General features: G+C 42.0%; 1 protein-coding gene across 1 annotated transcript in view; it reads right to left on the bottom strand.

The window, feature by feature from the left end:
- Positions 1-11,543: 11,543 nt before the first annotated feature.
- The window catches only part of LOC118377604 (microtubule-associated protein 4-like), a 196,555-nt gene continuing 181,855 nt past the window's right edge, over positions 11,544-26,243 (bottom strand). Inside the window, exons 14-18 of the mRNA XM_052483937.1 lie at positions 25,685-25,777; positions 24,003-24,084; positions 23,626-23,738; positions 16,210-16,387; positions 11,544-15,506 (exon numbers count right to left, since the gene is read on the bottom strand). Coding sequence (XP_052339897.1) covers positions 15,502-15,506; positions 16,210-16,387; positions 23,626-23,738; positions 24,003-24,084; positions 25,685-25,777 — 471 coding nt within the window. The 3' untranslated portion in view covers positions 11,544-15,501. The remainder of the gene's footprint in view (positions 15,507-16,209; positions 16,388-23,625; positions 23,739-24,002; positions 24,085-25,684; positions 25,778-26,243) is intronic.

Consider the following 26,243-nt stretch of genomic DNA (forward strand, 5'->3'; position numbering starts at 1 on the left):
TGAATGAACACTTATTTTAACTTAATATAATACATCAATAAAAATCCATTTAGCCTCAAGTAAATAATGAAACATGTTCAATTTGGTTTAAATAATGCAAAAACAAAGTGTTGGAGAAGAAAGTAAAAGTGTGCTATGTAAGAAAGCTAACGTTTCAGTTCCTTGCTCAGAACATGAGAACATATGAAAGCTGGTGGTTCCTTTTAACATGAGTCTTCAATAATCCCAGGTAAGAAGTTTTAGGTTGCAGTTATTATAGGAATTATAGGACTATTTCCCTCGAAACCATTTTTATTTCATATACAGTGCCTTGCGAAAGTATTCGGCCCCCTTGAACTTTGCGACCTTTTGCCACATTTCAGGCTTCAAACATAAAAATATAAAACTGTATTTTTTTGTGAAGAATCAACAACAACTGGGACACAATCATGAAGTGGAACAACATTTATTGGATATTTCAAACTTTTGGAACAGATAAAAAACTGAAAAATTGGGCGTGCAAAATTATTCAGCCCCCTTAAGTTAATACTTTGTAGCGCCACCTTTTGCTGCGATTACAGCTGTAAGTCGCTTGGGGTATGTCTCTATCAGTTTTGCACATCGAGAGACTGAACATTTTTCCCATTCCTCCTTGCAAAACAGCTCGAGCTCAGTGAGGTTGGATGGAGAGCATTTGTGAACAGCAGTTTTCAGTTCTTTCCACAGATTCTCGATTGGATTCAGGTCTGGACTTTGACTTGGCCATTCTAACACCTGGATATGTTTATTTTTGAACCATTCCATTGTAGATTTTGCTTTATGTTTTGGATCATTGTCTTGTTGGAAGACAAATCTCCATCCCAGTGTCAGGTCTTTTGCAGACTCCATCAGGTTTTCTTCCAGAATGGTCCTGTATTTGGCTCCATCCATCTTCCCATCAATTTTAACCATCTTCCCTGTCCCTGCTGAAGAAAAGCAGGCCCAAACCATGATGCTGCCACCACCATGTTTGACAGTGGGGATGGTGTGTTCAGGGTGATGGCTGTGTTGCTTTTACGCCAAACATAACATTTTGCATTGTTGCCAAAAAGTTCAATTTTGGTTTCATCTGACCAGAGCACCTTCTTCCACATGTTTGGTGTGTCTCCCAGGTGGCTTGTGGCAAACTTTAAACAACACTTTTTTACATCTTTAAGAAATGGCTTTCTTCTTGCCACTCTTCCATAAAGGCCAGATTTGTGCAATATACGACTGATTGTTGTCCTATGGACAGAGTCTCCCACCTCAGCTGTAGATCTCTGCAGTTCATCCAGAGTGATCACGGACCTCTTGGCTGCATCTCTGATCAGTCTTCTCCTTGTATGAGCTGAAAGTTTAGAGGGACGGCCAGGTCTTGGTAGATTTGCAGTGGTCTGATACTCCTTCCATTTCAATAGTATCGCTTGCACTGTGCTCCTTGGGATGTTTAAAGCTTGGGAAATCTTTTTGTATCCAAATCCGGCTTTAAACTTCTTCACAACAGTATCTCGGACCTGCCTGGTGTGTTCCTTGTTCTTCATGATGCTCTCTGCGCTTTTAACGGACCTCTGAGACTATCACAGTGCAGGTGCATTGATACGGAGACTTGATTACACACAGGTGGATTGTATTTATCATCATGAGTCATTTAGGTCAACATTGGATCATTCAGAGATCCTCACTGAACTTCTGGAGAGAGTTTGCTGCACTGAAAGTAAAGGGGCTGAATAATTTTGCACGCCCAATTTTTCAGTTTTTGATTTGTTAAAAAAGTTTGAAATATCCAATAAATGTCGTTCCACTTCATGATTGTGTCCCACTTGTTGTTGATTCTTCACAAAAAAATACAGTTTTATATCTTTATGTTTGAAGCCTGGAATGTGGCAAAAGGTCGCAAAGTTCAAGGGGGCCGAATACTTTCGCAAGGCACTGTACCATTGACTATTAGATGTTCTTATAGGCACTTTAGTATTGCCGGTGTAACAGTATAGCTTCCGTCCCTCTCCTCCCTGGGCTTGAACCAGCAACACAACGACAACAGCCACCCTCGAAGCAGCATTACCCATGCAGAGCAAGGGGAACAACTACTAGAAGGCTCAGAGCGAGTGACGTTTGAAACACTATTAGCGCGCGCTAACTAGCTAGCCATTTCACTTCGGTTACACCAGCCTCATCTCGGGAGTTGATAGGCTTGAAGTCATAAACAGCGCAATGCTTGACGCACAACGAAGAGCTGCTGGCAAAACGCACGAAAGTGCTGTTTGAATGAATGTATACGCACCTGCTTCTGCCTACCACCGCTCAGTCAGATACTTAGATACTTGTATGCTTGTAAGCTCCTGAGTCCGTATGAGAGTTGCAGTGATGAGACAAGACTGTAACTATCAATTAGATACTACGAAATTGGGGAGAAAAAGGGGTAAAATAAAATTCCACTCTGTCTATCAGCGCAGCCAATGTCCCCCTGATAGTGCAAAATCGCCGTACCACATTTGAATAATGCGACACAACGTGTAGGAATGTTGAAACTGTTCATTACTATTCACAAAACAATGTCCATACAGGCTAGAACACTTTACAATGCAAGAAGATGCCAGTAACTTCCAGCTTTGTAGGCTAACTTGTCTTGCTAGCTTACAGCTGAAGCTATCATCAATTCACTACCCTGGTACTTTGTTTATGATAACATGCACATTATGCTATATTTCAAAGCTTATTGCCACCAAAACTTTATTCCTTCACTTACTCGGTCTCTCTCTCACCTCTCCCAAAGATGATCTATTGCCTCACCGAACTGACTCCAGGCAGTCCCCCTCTTGCCTCGTGAATGACTGCATTAGTAATGAACCTTTCTAGCGCAGGCGTTCCTCTAGCGGAACTCTCAACAACATTCCGCTGAAAAGGCAGTGCGCGAAATTAAAAAAAAATGTTTTATAAAATAGAAATATGTAACACATTAACAAGTCCAATAAAGCAAATGAAAGATACACTTCTTGTTAATCTACCCATCGTGTCCGATTTCGAAAATGCTTTACATCGAAAGCACAACATATGATTATATTAGGTCATAGCCAAGTAAAAAAAACACAGACATTTTTCCAGCCAAAGATAGGAGTCACAAAAAGCAGAAGTATATATAAAATTAATCACTAACCTTTGATGATCTTCATCAGAAGGCACTCCCAGGAATCCCAGTTCGACAATAAATGACTGATTTGTTCCATAAAGTCCATCATTTATGTCCAAATAGCCACTTGTTGTTAGCGTGTTCAGCCCAGTAATCCATCTTCATGAGGAGCCAGCACTTCGTCCAGACAAAAACTCGAAAAGTTCCGTTACAATTCGTAGAAACAAGTCAAACGATGTATGGAATCAATATTTAGGATGTTTTTAACATAAAACATCAATAAGCTTCCAATCAGAGAATTCCTATGTCTGAAGAAAAGCACTGGAACAAGAGCTAACTCTGTCGGGGGCGCGCGTCACGAGCCTGAGACACTCTGCCAGACCACTGACTCAAACAGGTCTCATGAGCCCCTCCTTTATAGTAGAATCCTCAAACCAGTTTCTAAAGACTAGTGGAAGCCGTAGGAAGTGCAACTTGACTCCATGGACACTGTGTATTCAGTAGGCCAAGCATTGAAAAACTACAAACCTCAGATATCCCACTTCCTGGTTGGATTTTTTTCAGGTTTTCGCCTGCCATATGAGTTCTGTTGTAATCACAGACATCATTCAAACAGTTTTAGAAACTTCAGAGTGTTTTCGATCCAATAATAATACTAATATGCATATATTAGCATCTGGGACAGAGTAGGAGGCAGTTCACTGGGCAAGCTATTCATCCAAAAGTGAAAATGCTGCCCCCTATCCCAAAAAGGTTCAAGAGACAGCGCACTTCTTAATCAAATAAGCTACTTTAACGCAAAAAGACCTGTGAAATCAGCAAAACAAGCTCAATAACTCAATGCATGCATGCACTCCTATTGAATATGTGACTTGTTTCAGATAACTAGGCATATGTCACACGTCACTACTTCACAGGAGGCATTTCATTTTATTTATTTTTGATCAAAATTCATTTTTTGGGAGAAATGCCTTCTGGAACATGTGGACTATCATGTGCCTTAATAACAACCTTGTATTCCATCTGTAAATACAAATAAAATAGTTAAATTATGAGCCTAGTTGGTTTAGACACCAGGAACCAAAAACCAGGAATTTTCCCGCTAGCCATGATTGGGTGATATAATGGGTTGGCTGGATTTGTCGGGAGATGAATTTGGATTGGTCTGTAGCATCTGTCTATAACGTGAGCTTGCTCGTTATGTGTTGATAGACCTTTCTACCGTGCCGTTTTTGAAAGATATCAAATTAGCCACCAAGAACTACAAAAGTTTAGCTACTTTTCTCAACAACATTGATAACCTGAAATTATCAGGCGCTATCATTAGATCAGTTGGAAAAAGTGACAGGCTACTATTTGCACACGCCACGGTCAGTGTGAACTCGATGACTTTACACAACGCTGGCCAAAAAAGATGTAATAATTGGCTACAATTGAAACTGGCTACAAAAAAAATGAGTTAAATGGTTTCAGTCTGCTGTGAAGCGTTCATCCATGTGTACGGGTAAGAGTCTAGCTACATTTTCAGATATTATAAGTTTCTAATTTGGTCAGAAAGTACTTTTCACTGCAAGTTAAAGCATACTGTTCACTAGCTAGCGAAAGTTAGCTTGCTGGCTCGCTAGCTAACATTTACGTGTATGAATCAGAAGTCCATTTGCATTGCTAGACCTAGTTGTTAGCTTTAGCTACCTGCAGATTCATATTACAGCTATGACAATGTCTGTACTGGTAGTAGTATGAGTTGGGATTATGCCAGTTCATTGTTTTGCTGGATAGGTACAAGGCTAAACAATAGACTCCACTTCGCCAGATGATACAGGGATGCACTTAAAACCCCGCTAGGGGGAAATGCAGGTTTTAACTAATTAAACAACAAAGAATTTGATCTACATGATCAGTCTCTATGTGTAAAATAACAAGTGGTTAATGTGAACCTAACTCACAGCTAAAAAAAAATGTAAAGAAAGCAATCCAATTGTTGCCTAGACTTTCCTGCAAATGACACTCAAGTCTTGAGAAAAAACAATACACTAATATTACAGTTAGCCATGACCGCCTGTATAATAGAACGCTTGTGACCACACACATCTAAATATTGCACTTGTGAAATAAACATCTTAAAGTAGAAATAGAATGAAACAAACAGGCATTCTATTTTTGCTCTATTATAGTGGCCACTATAGTAGATGTAGATCAAGTGCACAATGCTACATGTGTGCAAAAATAACATTCACTGAGTAAAAAATTGAATAATCCCCTCTCACTCACGTGTTACTGTCTAGTTCAACCTAACAAAAACAATATACTTGGGCTACTCTGCACATTATTACATCGTTCACGTTCTGCCTGTGGACATCTGTTCTACAATGTGCCAGCAGGGCATGATACCCTTTGTTTGCATAATTGATCTCTTTCAGACAGAGAGTACACCTGGCATACCCCTTTTTATCCACTGTATTGAAAAAGTGAGAAGGAAGGAAAGTGTGTGGTGTTCCTTTCAACTCTATGGTGGCATCCAGCTTAAGCCAGGCCCAGCTCCAGCTACACATCATCCCTGAATCCACTTGTTTAACAAGCAACGCCTCATTTTCACCTAATTCTCTCATTCTGAAAATGAACCACATACTGTAGAGGGAAAACATTAGTTTACCGATAGTACTCTAGTTAGTTTGTTAACTTGTTAACATTTCACACAGATCAAGTAAGCAACTAACGCGTCATAACTTGAGGAACGGCAAGGAGTCGTATACCAGTTAATACTATAGAGAATGGTTAGGTTACTAACGTTAGCTCATCTGATGTTGTAACGTTAGCTGTTTGCTCATTTTCACACCATGAACTCAATTATTCGATCAGTTAAATTGGCTAATGTTGCTCAACATTTCTCTGGCTAGCTAACAGAGAATTCGACCTAGCTACTGTAGCAAGATCCTTAACAATGCTAACAATACTTGTTCCACCACACTTTCTCCCTCACCTCAAACTTTCCAAATGCCAGTTGTTTTTCGGTTACAGTTCATGAAGTATGCTTCCTCCCTCCTGTCTCCGTGGTCAGGCTTCTCACCTATCCCTTCGTTATTGTTCAGAGGACGTGCTGCTGTAAGTGGTCAACTGCCATGCCATTCCACCCTCCGCCCTTTCAACACGCGCTGATGTTGTCTTGTTCGCATACAACCAGTATGAATATGAAGAACCCCCCCCCCGCCTAAACTTTTCTCATCAGAGCTACACGAATCACGTAGGTCACCTATTTTGGAATCAAAACATTTACATTTACATTTAAGTCATTTAGCAGACGCTCTTAAAACGGTGAATTTCGCTGAAAGGTGACTAGTTTCCATCCCTGATGATTACATGACCCATCAAGTTAGCCTGGTGTGTCTGAGAGTGATTAAGGCCATCTATTATTTTTCATGATCAAGTGTACATGTCTAGACAAAAGTGACCATTTCCTTCACACGACCCATACATTTACCCATACAAGTGTGTCTGGGTAAGAATCATCTAATAATAATACAATATTTATAAAATATTTTTATCCTGACACTTTCTGTTTTTGATTCTGAATGGGTGTAGACACACAAATGCTCTCCAGTAGCTCTTCTGTGGGGTTACAAGTTAATAAACTTTTAAAGCAGAATTACTTTCCCATTGTTCCTCAACTGCAGTGTATGATATACCATTTTCTAGTTCTGGGTCTCTACTTTTATCGAATGTAAAAAACACTATTTCAAATTTTGCTACATAAAACCGAATGGAGGCATCTGGTCACATATGCATTCACCTGTACTGTTTGTTAATAGGCCTAGGCTACATCTTGATTTACCCAGTTTATCAATAGAGATATACCATTCAAATAATTGATTACCATTATGTTGTTATGGGGTTAGATTGGAAAAAAAAAAAAAAGTCAATTTGATTGTATGATTGTACAATTGCTTCATTAACGTATACAATGCTTTCTGAAAGTACTCAGTCCCTTTGACTATTTCCACAGTTTGTTACCTTACAGCCTCATTCTAAAATTGTTTTGTTTTTTTAAACAAATAATCCTCATCAATCTACACACAATACCCTATAATGACAAAGCGAAAACATGTTTTTATGCATGCATTTAACCCAACCCCTCTGAATCAGAGAGGCAGAAAGACAGATTTTTACCTTGTCAACTCGTGGATTTCATTTAGCAATCTTTCGTTACTGGCCCAACGCTCCTATCCACCTGGGCACTATAGTCGTGCCAGTATGTTATGTAACGTTAACTAACTAGCTAACCAAGAACATTTAATATGAACTAGCTAGCTTTGACAATTACACTGTATTTATTACCTATATCATATTAACTAAACACATACATTTCCAGAACAATTATTCTTACCTTGGTCACTTGGTCAGTAAGTGGCAGTTGGTGGCAACTGGCAAGCTAAAGCTAACGTTAGCTGTTTTAACTAACATTAACGTTACCAGCTCGATGAAAACTCTTGCTTGCAAGCAGTTCCGAATTTATTTATTTTCTTCCTCTGTCAACCCAGGTGGAAATATATTTTAAATCAATGTTATACATACGTAATTAAATAAAAAAGGCCATTTTCCATGAGAAAGCTTTTGGTAATGACTGGTCTTCTCCTTCGTCAGATGTAGTTTTTAAATAGTAACGGTCGCACTGTCAGTTAATGGGGATCCTCTATGGAGGGAGATAGCTGCCAAAAGGTTGAATGTACTTATCGTTAGGATTGTAATAAAATCCATATGTAAATGGTTAGGATCATAAGAGAAGCCATGTGAAACGTGAAATGTAAATTAGATCTGTAAATGTACTATATTACGACTACGAATTAACATTTACAATTACCATTTTTTGTCATTTACATTTTTGGGGTATATATATATATATAGAGAGAGAGAGAGATTTTTTATTTTTCTTACTTTACCCTTTACTCGGTTATAGATATTTTTTATACCTACAAACTTTTGTAGGTAATGTGGTGTCTGCAGTGGACATGAACCAAATGTAGCTAGTTGGAATTAGCTAGTCAATCTAGCAACTCTAGCCCAGATAATAGAGTCATTTTTGCAGCTTCTGGTTTAATTTCCAAAATAAAAGTCTAGAGCTTATTTTAGAATGTTACACCAGTAGATAGATGGCTTAGTATAGGCTTGGGCCTTCAGCAAATTACTTGTTTGAGAATGATAAAGACACAGAAGAGTCTTGTCTAGAATAGCCACCTGAGCTGCAAAATAGAAAGTAAATATGATTTAGGCTATGCCTATTCCGCCATCTACAAATGCCATGCTGTTGTGTGTTAATTAATGGCCATATAATTGCATAATTTGATTGTTGTCTATCAACAATGACAAGCCACCGGGGTCTGACAATCTGGATGGAAAATTACCGAGGACTGTGAAGCTGCCTTTTCAGCAGCTAATGGGGATCCATAATAAATACAAATACAACTATTTTGTTTAACATTTATTTAGAGAAGATATTTAGAGGACTGTGAGCTAGGGTCTCTTTTAAGGGGAGCCATATAATAAAAACAGTTATAAAACACAATTACATTTCATTTGAAATTATTCCTCAAGACACCAGTCCCCAAAATGATGGTCTAAATTGCAATGCCTACAAGTTGAAGGCCTATTGTTAAACATTTGGTTAGGCCTAAATTAAACACAGAATTATTCAAGTGATAGGCTAAAGAACTTTGGAGAGTTTAGATCATTTTGAATACACACATGGATTTAAATAAACAAATAGATAAGACTGTTCTGTTGTCTTTTATTTAGTTCCTATTGCAACTCAGACAAAATGACTGAATGGATGACATACTGACTGACTGAACTGAATGAATGATGAATTAAATGTTCAAATATGTTGGAATGACGAGTGCCACCCATCATGCATGCCCTGTACTTTATTTGGCTAGTAGGCAAATAGGCCTACATTAGGGTATAAAGACTCTATATGGCAGCATGCCTCCAGAAGGGCATCTTCTGAGGGCTGCTTTTCCAAGGTTGCGCGGTGCTGCATGGAGATCACAAGCTCTTCAACTGGGCAGCAGTGTCGTGATGGAGGGAAGAGCCTACACGGAGACTACCTAAGACCACTGCAACAGAGTTATTGTAAAAAGTGGGAATGAGCTTATGCCAGATTTAGCCAACGTTTAACCTCTCCTTTGTTAATTTCAAAGTCAATATGTTCATGACCCGATTTATATAAATCATGTAAAATAATTTGAAATTCATATTAACGTACAGAATAATGCATTGGCCAGATTTTGAGGAATGAAATATCAAAATATTCTACACAAAAGTGGTCAAAATTAATAGATTCACAAAACATCTATTATTATTCTGTTTCATAATTCCTGATAGATATTACTGATTATGATTCATTATTTTTTAAACATTTATTTAACTAAGCAAGTCAGTTAAGAACAAATTCTTATTTTCAATTATGGCCTAGGAACAGTGGGTTAATGGCCTTGTTCAGGGGCAGAAGGACAGATTTTTACCTTGACAGCTCGGGGGTTTGATATTGCAACCTTTCGGTTACTAGTCCAACGCCCTAACCACTAGGCTACCTGCCACCTCTACACTCTAACCACTAGGCTACCTGCCACCTCTACACTCTAACCACTAGGCTACCTGCCACCTCTACACTCTAACCACTAGTCTACCTGCCACCTCTACATTCTAACCACTAGGCTACCTGCCACCTCTACACTCTAACCACTAGGCTACCCTGCCACCTCTACACTCTAACCACTAGGCTACCTGCCACCTCCACACTCTAACCACTGGGCTACCTGCCACCTCTACACTCTAACCACTAGGCTACCTGGTAGATACTACTGGTTATGATTCATTATCAAAGGTAGATACTACTGGTTATGATGATTCATTATTCCTGGAAGATACTAAAAATCAAATCAAAGTTTATTTGTCACGTGCGCTGAATATAACAGGTGTAGACCTTGCAGTGAAATGCTTACTTACAGGCTCTAACCAATAGTGCAAAAAAGGTACTTGGTGAACAATAGGTAGGTGCTCGGTCCTCCTTTTCCTGTAGTCCACAATAATCTCCTTAGTCTTGGTTACGTTTAGGGATAGGTTGTTATTCTGGCACCACCCGGCCAGGTCTCTGACTTCCTCCCTATAGGCTGTCTCGTCGTTGTCGGTGATCAGGCCTACCACTGTGTAACATGGTGTTAGTATGTTACCATCAGGTTAGAGACGGTTGTAAGATGTGACTTTGTATTTTACACACATATTTTAATGTTCATTTCTTTATGTATTTGATAAATACATTACCAAATATATTTACATATGTTTCAATTGTATTTAAATATATTCCAATATTTTTTCCATATGGGTTAGGCTTACACCGAAGCGGAAAACTACAAAAGGACTTATTATATGTGCACCAGACAGATATTTATAAAAGGAAATAGAGGGTAGACTTTTCTCATGTGAGGCCAAGTCCCATCATCCTCGTTGCCATCCAGGTTGCTCGGTGGAGGAGTGAATTCATCATTTATTGTCTCATAGGGAGATTTGCTTGTCAAAAATACAAGAGTAGGCTATATGAGACTATAGCTGAGATTTATTGGACGATTATAGGCCAACAGTTTCCCCCCAAAGCCAATAATGTTTCTTTGCGGACACACAAACATAAGATTGATCAGCTCCAGTCAACTCCAAATATTTCTGTCATGCACTAGCATACATTCAATGGGGATTATGAAATGCCTGTCCAATTTCTTTTTAAATAAGCAGATTTACCCATTTACTTCTGAACAAACTATTTGACCTAATAATAATTTTGGTGGGTGCAAACATTTGTCCTATTTCACACTTGTACAAGTTTGTATTATACACATTTGAATTGGAAATGTATTTTGCTGCATATCCCAACTCCCCCTGAGACCCTCAGAGAGTGAGGTCATAGCCAGGGTCAGTAAATATCAGGAAGTGGACCAGGACGTGATGAAATGTGTGTAGCTTGTTTAAATCTACAGTTCACTGTCACTATGTGACTTGAATTGATTCCTCTTATGCATAGCCGCGGGAAGTTGCGGTGCTGAGGGCGCAGCACCCTGATTTTAAAAAAAGTAATAGTGATTTGTGAACTAGGCCTTTATTACTCCTGTATTCACATGGAAAATACTCCTCAGCACCAAACCCCAAAATAGTTAATGTGAGATTGTCTTCCGACAGATAGGACTGACTTCTACAATACCATTTCACTGCTCTTGCAGTCATAATCAACAATGTTATCATGCCTCATTAAGTAATTCTCCAAAGGGAATGTGTCAAAATGTTTCCTGCTTTCTATTTGCAATGTAAATCTACATCCTGTACGTATGGCTCATCTGTGGCAGAGAGGATTACGTAATTAATCAAAAGGCAAGCACAATATCTTAAACATTTGTATTTTATTACATTTTTAATAATCACATCACTAATGAACAATTAACCACAACAAACACTTCTTTCAAAACCCCCCAAAAATAAATTCTAAATGAAGGAAAAAACAAAAATCAAAACAAAATAAATTGACATAAGTCATCCTAACACATCCCAATAGTTTCTGCTCTTGAGTAGGTGTTTTCTATCAGTACACTTTGTGTGAGCTAACAGCTAGAAGCAGATCTATGGAGCTCATTGTTGCATCACTGGAGAACTCTAAGTATAACACAAGCCAAACCTGACAGCTGCTATTAGTCTTACACAAAGGTGTGTTAGGACGTGGAGCTTTCCATGATACTCCAGGGCAGAACAATGTTACTAAATGACCCGATACAAACTCTGATTTCTAATCCCTCTTCCACCCATTTTGTATGTTATACAGTGAAATTCATACATATTAGTTTCAATCCCTTTCGTGTTACATGTATCTTGTTTTCAAATCAACGCAAGGTCGTCCACTGTATCCTACAATGTCAAAATCACATCTAAAAAGGTCTTCCTGTAAATAACAGTATTTCAATTTCTTAAGACTGGGGTTGTGGGGATGGACAAAGGTTATGTGAAAGTTAACAAAACTCTTACAATTTGTGAAAGAAAGGCTGTTCAATAGACAGCAATGCACAAACTGGACCAGACCCCACTATGCCTTCCATAAGCCCTCTAACACTCCCCCAACCACCACACACCAATGGGAACACAAGATAAATACACAAGATAAATACACAAGATAAATACACATAGAAAAAGTGTTGTTTCTTTAGTACACTAAATCTCCAGAACATTCTTTTACTTTAGCAGCCCTTTTCTTGGAAAAAAGGTAGACTTGCTCAATAATAATAATAATTAATATTACTCATTACCATTAAATCTGTTAAAGGTAGATGAACATAAAAGCTATACTTAACATCCTTATTACACCCCCCCACACACACAATTGTTGTTTTCATATTGTTGTTGTAGCTGTGGCGAAATAGTGTATAAACAGTCAAAATCTATATTTCTAAAAAAAAAAATGCGTGAGATTTCAAAGAGAACATGAAGACCAGGGGTGAAAGAGATAATAAAAGTGGTTGTGGACAGGCACAAGGAGGACATGTCCCCATCAGAAGAGGAACGTGGCACCAGAGGCCATACTACGATCCACCTCAGCAGGCGCTCCTCTGATGCACGACAAACCTCTCAAATATCAATATCTACAATCCTATAGAATTTCCAAATAAAATATTGTTGATAACAATAAAATCTATTTTCTTAAAACATTTGGCTCTGGGTATTATTCCACACATCTCAAAAGATTGTTACCCTCAATCAATATTTCATGGTGGTCCTAGGAGCAAAATGGGAGGCCATCAAGATGAAACACAGTTCTATGCTGTACAGGAGTGTGCTAAGCTCCTTAACAGTGTTGGTTAAGTGGCCCCTATGCATTGCAGACATATCCAGGGATAGCTCTACCTTCAATCAAATACACATTTCCATCACGGTGAACCCTCTTTGATATATTCAAGCCTTTAAGGTGCTTTTAATAGTTTCCATACCTCTGATTTAAGAGGATATTAAAAATGTCAGTTGTATTATTCTTGCACATATTGGAGTGTTGGTGCTACTTTTAGGAGGTCTACATTTTGACTTGAATTAGCAGGGCGTGGGGGGAAAACAGATCATTACTCAAAAACATTACTTGATGTACTGTCCTCATTTTGAGTACAACACAAATAAACCCGATGAACGTATAGCTGATTTATATACCAAACCGCAATAGAATTTTCAGGCAAAATGACAGCCTCTGACTCTCTTCCTGCCCACTGTCTAAAGCAAAGAACGCAATAATAAGGAAAGATAAACCACTGACTATGATTTGCCCCCAAGGACAAATATACTGAACCACAACACTGCAAGTCTTAATTCACATAGGCTTGCTGCTCTGGGCATGATATTACCTTGCCATGCACTAAAATAAAGCAATTGGAGGCAATCGTTGGATACATTACTACATGTACAATAAGCCACATCAAATGTTCCACTGCCAAGAGAAGTCCTTCAGCTAGTCCACTTATAACTGTCAAAAAACAACTGACCAGAACCCTCAGAAAAGAGCTGAACTGGAACAACAACAAGGATTAGTTACAAAATAGAATTATTGTAAATCCTAATCAGACTACAGAGCCACCAGGCGGCTTGACGGGTCTGTTACTCTCCAGGGACAAGGGCCCATCAGCTTGAGCTTCCAGCCCGAGTTCCATCCCAGTTTCAGGTAAACAGGACAGGAGGCACGTACAAGACACACAGCTCCACCAATTTCCAACACCCTTCCCTTCAAATAACTCATCTTCACACAAGTCCCTTGTACTGTATTCAAAATAAAAGCTTCCAAACTCTACTTTCTTCAACTTTCCCAGACTACTATTCTGACAGTGGAACATTCAGAACAGTTTGTACATATTATATAAGCAAACTGTTTTGAACATGGAATGTTCCACTGCCATCACATTGTGGTTTTAACACACTGAAGTGGACACGTCTTTCACTACGCCTCAGTGTTCGTTGTCTCTCTGTTCTTATCCGTCTTTATCTCCCTCCTCACATTCCCAACATGCTTCCTCGGTCTCAAAGCCCTAAACAGAGTTGCGTCTTCATGACTGTGTGCCTTTGTTTCAATAAAAAATAAATGTTTGCGTGTATACAAGAAGCTCTCTGAGTCCTAACGGTAAATAGACCATCCAGCGTATTGCTTGTACGAGAAAGAATACTAATAAAGAAGGAAACGATGAGAAAAACCTTCTACCAAAACAGATGAGGAAAATAAACCAAAGGAGAGAGAGAGAGAGAAATAGAGAGAGAGAGAGAAATAGAGAGAGAGAGAGAGAGAGTAAACGGAACAGAACACCACAGCTCATTGTTACAGCAGAATTGACTCAAACACACCATCACAAACACATAGATTAAAGAGAGTTAAATAGCCTACTGTTCAAACAGTCTACTAGTTTCAAATGCTCTGATGATGGACAGTGAAGAGAGGAGGGAGGTGAACCAGTGAGTGAATTGATGGTTAGTGAATACTGAGTGAATAATCAATGGTTATTGGGAACACACGGCAGCCCTACATGCTCACAAGTAAAGGGGTGCTGCACACATATTACTCTCCGTACGTAACCCACAGGTGAGTCTAGGAGGGTTTCCCATTGGGTAGTGTCTATGGGGGTGTCTGTACGAAGCAAACAGGTTTGTTCAAGGCCGCTGTTGCCTGGTAGATTACGCTCTCACTAAAACGGCACTAGTACATACTGTAATACTGGACATGACTGGCGTCTGCTACTGTGACTGCCATGTTCTGCTCTTGTAGAGACCAGGAAACATGATCTAAAATGAGCGCTGTTGTCAGAAAGCCAGGAAGGAAAAGGTTCATATACAACACAGCCCATCGCCCCTCCCATCACCTGATCAGAGGGACCAACAGAAAACAAGATTAGCACAACCAGACAAATCAGAGAGAACATGGCAAGCCTCCGTTACCCTCCCATTGATATCCCACCCTGCCTGAAGCTTGGTCTACTGTATGTACAATGTCAGCTCAGCCAATGGGAACAGGACAGCGGTAGGTAGGTAGCGCAGGGTAGGCGTAATAACATGATACATGAATTAGATCATAGGAAGGGTGAGGTATTTGGAACTGGGGTGTGGGGTTGAGGGTCATGATCCGAGTCCTGCTAGTGTGCCGTTGCCCCATGCCCTAGCGGGGGGAAGAGGGAAGGGGCTGGGGGTAGCCGGCAGAGGCCAGGAAGTCATTGAGAGAGACACTGGGTTGCAGGTGTGAGGGGCTGTTGTCTGGGGCTGGCCAGGTTATGATGTCGGCGCCGTGATCCGTGCGAGAGCAGGCGTTCTAGCAGAAGTTGAGCTTGAAAGACTCAATCTGTAGCAGGAAGAAAAGGAAAGAGGAGAGAAGTTGAGAGAAGGAGAGAGGAGAGAAGGAGATAAATGGAGAGGAGAGAAGGATAGAGAGGAGAATAAGAGAGGCGAAGAAGAGAGGAGAGAAGGAGAGAGAGGAGAGAAGGAGAGAGAGAAGAGAGAGAGGAGAGATGAGAGAGGAGAGAAGGAGAGAGGAGAGGAGAAGAAGAGGGGAAAGAAGGAGAGAGGAGCGAGAGAAGAGAGAGAGGAGAGAAGATGAGAGAGGAGAGAAGGAGAGAGGAGAGAAGAGAGAGAGGAGAGAAGATGAGAGAGGAGAGAAGGAGAGAAGGAGAGAGAGGAGAGAAGAGAGAGAGGAGAGCAGATGAGAGAGGAGAGAAGGAGAGAGGAGAGGAGAAGAAGAGGGGAAAGAAGGAGAGAGAGGAGAGAGAGAAGAAGAGAGAGAGGAGAGAAGATGAGAGAGGAGAGAAGGAGAGAGGAGAGGAGAAGAAGAGGGGAAAGAAGGAGAGAGGAGTGAGAGAAGAGAGAGAGGAGAGAAGATGAGAGAGGAGAGAAGGAGAGAGAGGAGAGAAGAGAGAGAGGAGAGAAGATGAGAGAGGAGAGAAGGAGAGAGAGGAGAGAAGAGAGAGAGGAGAGAAGATGAGAGAGGAGAGGAGAAGAAGAGAAGAGAGAAGGCCCCTCTCCAGACCAGACATCCCCTCTCTACTTACTTGTCTCGGGGATGCTTGAGTCCAGGCCCTGGGGGTCATGGAGGTCCTGGCAGGGGGCATCCTCCTTTACCCCATTCTCCCGGGAGGGGCTGCTTGCCTGTCCTGGCACCGTGGCTGGAACTGGGGTATCACTGGGGGGAACCTCATTCCCCTCTGCTATCTCCTGGGCCCCCTCAGCCTAGAAACAAACACAGTGGCAGGGTGTCAGTTGGGGCAATGGAACAGGGGTTTCAGTGTGTGTACAGTAGGACAAGTGGGACAATAACAAAAAGAGTACTCAAAGAAAACAGGCGCTGACGTTGTCTTCAAATGGTAAGAAACTCATTAAACCTATTGCAGTACCAGGGTGAGTGGTTTAACGGTATCAAATCAAGTGGAAAATAAAGAGCTTATATTAAATAAAAAATGTTAGATGGGGAATATAACCTTCAGCTATATTTAACAATCGGAATAATAATAATCGGAATCTTTAGAATGTGGTTTAGGAGTACGGTATGTCAGGGTCCATAAATCATGTGTCTCTATTTCACAAAAAGACTACAATGAAAGGGATCAATGACAAAATCCAGGGGGATTTAGATAGTTGGTATTTCAATATATTTCAAACCCATTAAACCCTTGGTTTTTTTGGACCATTTTCATTCAAAGGAAATGTTCCTGCCGAAATCACAGAGAGTACCAGAACAACTATGATGCAAACATGGACTGGTCAAGTGGACTGGCGGAGGAGGGAGGGAGATTATTGAGGTGCCACATGAAGAGAGAACCATGCTGTCAACAGTCATTAGTAAAACACCTCCCAGCGTCTTCAAGTGTTGTTATGAACACAGTGAGGAAAGAGTACAGAGAAACTAAACACAATGCTCCCCCCCATTGCTTATTTTTATGTATCTCTCCCAATTCAATTCAATTCAATTCAATTCAATTCAAGGGGCTTTATTGGCATGGGAAACATGTGTTAACATTGCCAAAGCAAGTGAGGTAGACAACATACAAAATGAATATATGAAGTGAAAAACAACAAAAATTAACAGTAAACATTACACATACAGAAGTTTCAAAACAATAAAGACATTACAAATGTCATATTATATATATACAGTGTTTTAGTCTCTGTGTCTCTCTGTCTGTCTTTCCCTCTGTCTCTCTCAGTTTATCTCTCTCTCTCCCTCTGTCTCTCTCTCCCTCTGTCTCTCTCTCTCTCACTGTATCTCTCTCTCTCTCTCTGTCTCTCTCACTTTATCTCTCTCTCTCTGTCTCTCAATTCAATTCAAGGGGCTTTATTGGCATGGGAAACATGTTAACATTGCCAAAGCAATGTCTCTCTCTCTGTCTCTCTCTCTCTCACACACACTTTATCTCTCTCTCTCTTTATCTCTCTGTCCCCCTCTGTATCTCTCTCTCTGTATCTGTCTCTCTGACTTTATCTCTCTCTCTCCCTCTCTTTATCTCTCTCTCTCCCTCTGTCTCTCTCTGTATCTGTCTCTCTCACTTTCTATCTCTCTCTCCCTCTGTCTCTCTCTCTGTCCCTCTCACTTTATCTCTCTCTCCCTCTGTCTCTCTGACTTTATCTCTCTCTCTCCCTCTCTGTCTCTCTCTCATCTCTCTCTCTCCCTCTGTCTCTCTCTGTATCTGTCTCTCTCACTTTCTATCTCTCTCTCCCTCTGTCTCTCTCTCTGTCTCTCTCACTTTCTATCTCTCTCTCCCTCTGTCTCTCTCTGTGTCTCTCTCACTTTCTCTCTCTCTCTCCCTCTGTCTCTCTCTCTCTGTCTCTTTCACTTTATCTCTCTCTCTCTCTCCCTCTGTCTCTCTCACTTTCTCTCTCACTTTCTCTTTGTCTCTCTCTCTGTTTCTCTCTTTGTCTCTCTCACTTTCTCTCTCTTTCTGTCTCTCTCTCTTTGTCTCTCTGTCTCTCTCTATCACATACACACACACACACACACACACACACACACACACACACACACACACACACACACACACACACACACACACACACACACACACACACACACACACACACACACACACACACACACACACACACACACACAAACAAACAAGCAAAAGAGTGGGGAGCGACACATTCCACAGCCGATATTGTCCACAGTGTAATAACGTGACTTGATTATCGGTCAGTAAACAGGGCCAGATAGTACTTAATAACGTGGCTTGACCATCGGTCAGTAAACAGGGCCAGATAGTACTTAATAACGTGGCTTGACCATCGGTCAGTAAACAGGGCCAGATAGTACTTAATAACGTGGCTTGACCATCGGTCAGTAAACAGGGCCAGATAGTACTTAATAACGTGGCTTGACCATCGGTCAGTAAACAGGGCCAGATAGTACTTAATAACGTGGCTTGACCATCGGTCAGTAAACAGGGCCAGATAGTACTTACCGTACCTGGGCCACCGGTCAGTAAACAGGGCCAGATAGTACTTACCGTACCTGGGCCACCGGTCAGTAAACAGGGCCAGATAGTACTTACCGTACCTGGGCCACCGGTCAGTAAACAGGGCCAGATAGTACTTAATAACGTGGCTTGACCATCGGTCAGTAAACAGGGCCAGATAGTACTTAATAACGTGGCTTGACCATCGGTCAGTAAACAGGGCCAGATAGTACTTACCGTACCTGGGCCACCGGTCAGTAAACAGGGCCAGATAGTACTTACCGTACCTGGGCCACCGGTCAGTAAACAGGGCCAGATAGTACTTACCGTACCTGGGCCACCGGTCAGTAAACAGGGCCAGATAGTACTTACCGTACCTGGGCCACCGGTCAGTAAACAGGGCCAGATAGTACTTACCGTACCTGGGCCACCGGTCAGTAAACAGGGCCAGATAGTACTTACCGTACCTGGGCCATCGGTCAGTAAACAGGGCCAGATAGTACTTACCGTGCCTGTTGGCTATCTTCCCTTAAATGTTTTTCAGAATGCTATCATTGTGTTGATCACATTTCCAAGTTGTTATCTCGACTATGGCATTTGATACAGGCTGAACATCTGACATGCAGTAAACGCACAAGACTAAACCAGGCTGAACATACCAGACGTACGAGACTAAACCAGGCTGAACATATCAGAGGTAGGAGACTAAACCAGGCTGAACATACCAGACGCACAAGACTAAACCAGGCTGAACATACCAGACGTACGAGACTAAACCAGGCTGAACATATCAGACGTACGAGACTAAACCAGGCTGAACATATCAGAGGTAGGAGACTAAACCAGGCTGAACATACCAGACGCACAAGACTAAACCAGGCTGAACATATCAGACGTACGAGACTAAACCAGGCTGAACATATCAGAGGTAGGAGACTAAACCAGGCTGAACATACCAGACGCACAAGACTAAACCAGGCTGAACATACCAGACGTACGAGACTAAACCAGGCTGAACATATCAGAGGTAGGAGACTAAACCAGGCTGAACATACCAGACGCACAAGACTAAACCAGGCTGAACATATCAGACGTACGAGACTAAACCAGGCTGAACATATCAGAGGTAGGAGACTAAACCAGGCTGAACATATCAGAGGTAGGAGACTAAACCAGGCTGAACATCTGACATGCAGTAAACCTACGAGACTAAACCAGGCTGAACATATCAGACGTACGAGACTAAACCAGGCTGAACATATCAGAGGTAGGAGACTAAACCAGGCTGAACATCTGACATGCAGTAAACCTACGAGACTAAACCAGGCTGAACATACCAGACGTACGAGACTAAACCAGGCTGAACATATCAGACGTACGAGACTAAACCAGGCTGAACATCTGACATTCAGTAAACCTACGAGACTAAACCAGGCTGAACATATCAGACGTACGAGACTAAACCAGGCTGAACATCTGACATGCAGTAAACCTACGAGACTAAACCAGGCTGAACATCTGACATGCAGTAAACCTACGAGACTAAACCAGGCTGAACATATCAGACGTACGAGACTAAACCAGGCTGAACATCTGACATTCAGTAAACCTACGAGACTAAACCAGGCTGAACATCTGACATGCAGTAAACCTACGAGACTAAACCAGGCTGAACATATCAGACGTACGAGACTAAACCGGGCTGAACATATCAGACGTATGAGACTAAACCAGGCTGAACATATCAGAGGTAGGAGACTAAACCAGGCTGAACATATCAGACGTACGAGACTAAACCAGGCTGAACATATCAGACGTACGAGACTAAACCAGGCTGAACATATCAGAGGTAGGAGACTAAACCAGGCTGAACATACCAGACGTACGAGACTAAACCAGGCTGAACATATCAGAGGTAGGAGACTAAACCAGGCTGAACATATCAGACGTACGAGACTAAACCAGGCTGAACATATCAGACGTACGAGACTAAACCAGGCTGAACATCTGACATTCAGTAAACCTACGAGACTAAACCAGGCTGAACATCTGACATGCAGTAAACCTACGAGACTAAACCAGGCTGAACATATCAGACGTACGAGACTAAACCAGGCTGAACATATCAGACGTACGAGACTAAACCAGGCTGAACATACCAGACGTACGAGACTAAACCAGGCTGAACATCTGACATGCAGTAAACCTACGAGACTAAACCAGGCTGAACATATCAGACGTACGAGACTAAACCAGGCTGAACATCTGACATGCAGTAAACCTACGAGACTAAACCAGGCTGAACATACCAGACGTACGAGACTAAACCGGGCTGAACATATCAGACGTACGAGACTAAACCAGGCTGAACATCTGACATGCAGTAAACCAGGCTGAACATACCAGACGTACGAGACTAAACCAGGCTGAACATATCAGACGTACGAGACTAAACCAGGCTGAACATATCAGACTTACGAGACTAAACCAGGCTGAACATATCAGACGTACGAGACTAAACCAGGCTGAACATATCAGACGTACGAGACTAAACCAGGCTGAACATATCAGAGGTAGGAGACTAAACCAGGCTGAACATACCAGACGTACGAGACTAAACCAGGCTGAACATATCAGAGGTAGGAGACTAAACCAGGCTGAACATATCAGACGTACGAGACTAAACCAGGCTGAACATATCAGACGTACGAGACTAAACCAGGCTGAACATCTGACATTCAGTAAACCTACGAGACTAAACCAGGCTGAACATCTGACATGCAGTAAACCTACGAGACTAAACCAGGCTGAACATATCAGACGTACGAGACTAAACCAGGCTGAACATATCAGACGTACGAGACTAAACCAGGCTGAACATACCAGACGTACGAGACTAAACCAGGCTGAACATCTGACATGCAGTAAACCTACGAGACTAAACCAGGCTGAACATATCAGACGTACGAGACTAAACCAGGCTGAACATCTGACATGCAGTAAACCTACGAGACTAAACCAGGCTGAACATACCAGACGTACGAGACTAAACCGGGCTGAACATATCAGACGTACGAGACTAAACCAGGCTGAACATCTGACATGCAGTAAACCTACGAGACTAAACCAGGCTGAACATACCAGACGTACGAGACTAAACCAGGCTGAACATATCAGACGTACGAGACTAAACCAGGCTGAACATATCAGACTTACGAGACTAAACCAGACTGAACATCTGACATGAAGCAGACGTACGAGACTCAACCAGGCTGAACATCTGACATGCAGCAGATGTACGAGACTCAACCAGGCTGAACATACCAGACATACGAGACTAAACCAGGCTGAACATATCAGAAGTAGGAGACTAAACCAGGCTGAACATCTGACATGAAGCAGACGTACGAGACTAAACCAGGCTGAACATATCAGACTTACGAGACTAAACCAGGCTGAACATCTGACATGAAGCAGACGTACGAGACTAAACCAGGCTGAACATATCAGACTTACAAGACTAAACCAGGCTGAACATCTGACATGAAGCAGACGTACGAGACTCAACCAGGCTGAACATCTGACATGCAGCAGATGTACGAGACTCAACCAGGCTGAACATACCAGACATACGAGACTAAACCAGGCTGAACATATCAGAAGTAGGAGACTAAACCAGGCTGAACATCTGACATGAAGCAGAGGTAGGAGACTAAACCAGGCTGAACATATCAGAGGTAGGAGACTAAACCAGGCTGAACATATCAGAGGTAGGAGACTAAACCAGGCTGAAAATACCAGACGTACGAGACTAAACCAGGCTGAACATATCAGAGGTAGGAGACTAAACCAGGCTGAACATATCAGAGGTAGGAGACTAAACCAGGCTGAAAATACCAGACGTACGAGACTAAACCAGGCTGAACATATCAGAGGTAGGAGACTAAACCAGGCTGAACATACCAGACGTACGAGACTAAACCAGGCTGAACATATCAGACGTACGAGACTAAACCAGGCTGAACATATCAGACTTACGAGACTAAACCAGACTGAACATCTGACATGAAGCAGACGTACGAGACTCAACCAGGCTGAACATCTGACATGCAGCAGATGTACGAGACTCAACCAGGCTGAACATACCAGACATACGAGACTAAACCAGGCTGAACATATCAGAAGTAGGAGACTAAACCAGGCTGAACATCTGACATGAAGCAGACGTACGAGACTAAACCAGGCTGAACATATCAGACTTACGAGACTAAACCAGGCTGAACATCTGACATGAAGCAGACGTACGAGACTCAACCAGGCTGAACATCTGACATGCAGCAGATGTACGAGACTCAACCAGGCTGAACATACCAGACATACGAGACTAAACCAGGCTGAACATATCAGAAGTAGGAGACTAAACCAGGCTGAACATCTGACATGAAGCAGAGGTAGGAGACTAAACCAGGCTGAACATATCAGAGGTAGGAGACTAAACCAGGCTGAACATATCAGAGGTAGGAGACTAAACCAGGCTGAAAATACCAGACGTACGAGACTAAACCAGGCTGAACATATCAGAGGTAGGAGACTAAACCAGGCTGAACATACCAGACGTACGAGACTAAACCAGGCTGAACATACCAGACGTACGAGACTAAACCAGGCTGAACATATCAGAGGTAGGAGACTAAACCAGGCTGAACATATCAGAGGTAGGAGACTAAACCAGGCTGAACATATCAGAGGTAGGAGACTAAACCAGGCTGAACATACCAGACGTACGAGACTAAACCAGGCTGAACATACCAGACGTACGAGACTAAACCAGGCTGAACATATCAGAGGTAGGAGACTAAACCAGGCTGAAAATACCAGAAGTAGGAGACTAAACCAGGCTGAACATCTGACATGCAGCAGACTACACTGTAATGTGTATGTTAGTATGAGAGAAGGAGAGAGAAGAGAAGGAGAGTACAAAGTTACTCAGTATGAGGCTCCTTTGTCTGGTGACCTCACCTCGATGTTGCCACCGCCGGGCCCGTGACACAGGTTGTCCATTGAACCCACTTTGGATTTAGCCTTATCCTTGAAGTTCACTTTCTGGGACTCGATCTTCACATCGCCGCCCCCTGTAGGACACACACAGTCACTGCATAGGTCTGAGGAATATATCAGTTGGTGATTATGGATGTTTTGTTTAATCTTTATAATCATCTTTGGTAGTCATGTTTGAATGTTCCTTGATTACTTTTGGATTTCATCAATCAATACTTGTATAGAGTTGAGAAGATAATGGCAGTAAGGTGCTGTGGTCAATCAAACCCATAGAGATACATCAATTACTGTGTACATACAGGATGACAACTCAACAGGTCTATCCAAGAAAACCTTACCAGGCTTGTGTTTGATGTTGGCCTTGGAGCCACACTTTGATGTCACTTTGCTTAAGTCCACCTTTTTGTTGAGTATCTGAACCTGCAAACCATACAACAGACCCAGTTACACACACCGAAGAGGTCCTTCATGAAAATTGGTCAAAGAGCCATGGCAGCCATCTTCTTCGCCGTGCAGTTGAATCTATTTACCTTTATCATCAGCCATCTGTTCTCGGGAAAAAATACTGCCCCTTCTACCAATGTGTCCAGCGCAAACAGTAGCAATAAGAGCACAACCAATCAAAGGAGGAAGTATGCATGGAGAGCCAATCAGAGTTGAGTGTCTGTGCAGGTCAGAGGTCAGACAGGGAAGGGTGGTGTTTGGTGTTGAGTGAGTTAGAGAGACAGAGACAGGAGAAGTCTAAGCCAAGGGCAGTAGCAGGCACTACGGAGGAGGGTTATCTAGAGCTACCATGCTGGCTGAAAAAAATATATCACACAACAGCCTCTTGTCGCCAAGGTCCAAAAACAACAGAAAGAAAAAAAAACAGTGATTGAGTGACGTGTCTCTGGGCCTCTCGCGTGGAGCAGCAGTCTAAGGCGTTACTACAGACCCGGGTTCATTCCGGGACTGTGCCACAACCGGCCGTGGCCGGGAGTCCCGTAGGACGGTGCACAATTGGCCCAAGGTTGTTCGGGTTAGGGGAGGGTCGCCAGTTGAACGGTGTTTCCTCCGACACATTGGTGCGGCTGGCTTCTAGGTTAAGCTGGCGGATGTTGAGGGGCGTGGTTAGGTGGGTCATGTTTTGGAGGACGCATGACCCCACCTTCGCCTCTCCCGAGCCCGTTGGGGAGTTGCAGCGATGAGGAAAGATTGAAAATTGGGGCCACCAAAATACAGTGGGGCAAAAAAGTATTGGTCCTGGAGTCGCCTAGCCAGTCTCCAGATCTCAACCCTATAGAAAATGTTTGGAGGGAGTTGAAAGTCTGTGTTGCCCAGCAACAGCCCCAAAACATCACTGCTCTAGAGGAGATCTGCATGGAGGAATGGGCCAAAATACCAGCAACCGTGTGTGAAAACCTTGTGAAGACTTACAGAAAACGTTTGACCTCTGTCATTGCCAACAAAGGGTATATAACAAAGTATTGAGATAAACTTTTGTTATTGACCAAATACTTATTTTCCACCATAATTTGCAAATAAATTCATTAAAAATCCTACAATGTGATTTTGAAGTTGAAGTGTACCTATGATGAAAATTACAGGCCTCTCTCATCTTTTTAAGTGGGAGAACTTGCACAATTGGTGGCTGACTAAATACTTTTTTGCCCCACTCTATATATAAATTTAATTGAAAAAATAAATATATTATTGCGTTCAGGCCAGTGCCAAAAGGGGGCACCACTGTAGCATTTCCTAGACTGGAACAGAATCCTGACAATAAATGTCAATTGCAGGACAGTGACTCAGATAATTTGAGTCAGGTTCTTGAAAAAGGTCTCCAACCGAAAAGTCTACAATAAACGGGCGGGAGTTATTATTTTTTGTATCAGTCTAGTTCAGCCTGTCTCAAACCTGTTCCAGCGGAGGCTTCAGTAGACTAATAAATAAAACCCTCCGTGGTATTTATTGGTCATGACGTGCGGTCGGTCGTATGGGGTTGGGGGCCATTGAAGCTAAGCTGCAATCCGGTACTAACCTTCCCTCCACCAGGAACATGCTTGATATTGTCCTTGGAACCCAAGCGTGAGGTGACGTGGCTGAAGTCCAGCTTTTTGGTGACTATCTGAACCTACAAACACAGCATAGCAGGCAGAGAGGAAGAGTAGGGTCACCGTGGGGGTTAAGGTTAGAGGGAAGGTCGGGATAGTGCTGTGACGAGGAAGGAAGAGAAGTGTGCAGAAACATCCAGAGGCCACAGACAGAGAGGTGTATTAAGTCACACATGCGGGTCCCACATCCACACCTGCCCATTGCTGCCGTATTGAAACAGGCCCCTCTTTCAATGGGATTGTATTATGATAGTGATGCTTCCTCCTGTTGTGTATTGTATGTTGTTGCTAATATACTTGTGTTGTTACGAGTGCTAATTACAAGAACTGTGGTGATATTGCTATGTATATTGCTATGCATATTTCTATGTATATTGCTATGTATATTGCTATGTATATTGCTATGTATATTGCTATGTATATTGCTATGTATATTGCTATGCATATTGTTATGTATATTGCTATGTATATTGCTATGCATATTGT

This window comes from Oncorhynchus keta, chromosome 28 (assembly GCF_023373465.1).
Source record: "Oncorhynchus keta strain PuntledgeMale-10-30-2019 chromosome 28, Oket_V2, whole genome shotgun sequence".
Taxonomy (NCBI): Eukaryota; Metazoa; Chordata; class Actinopteri; order Salmoniformes; family Salmonidae; genus Oncorhynchus; species Oncorhynchus keta.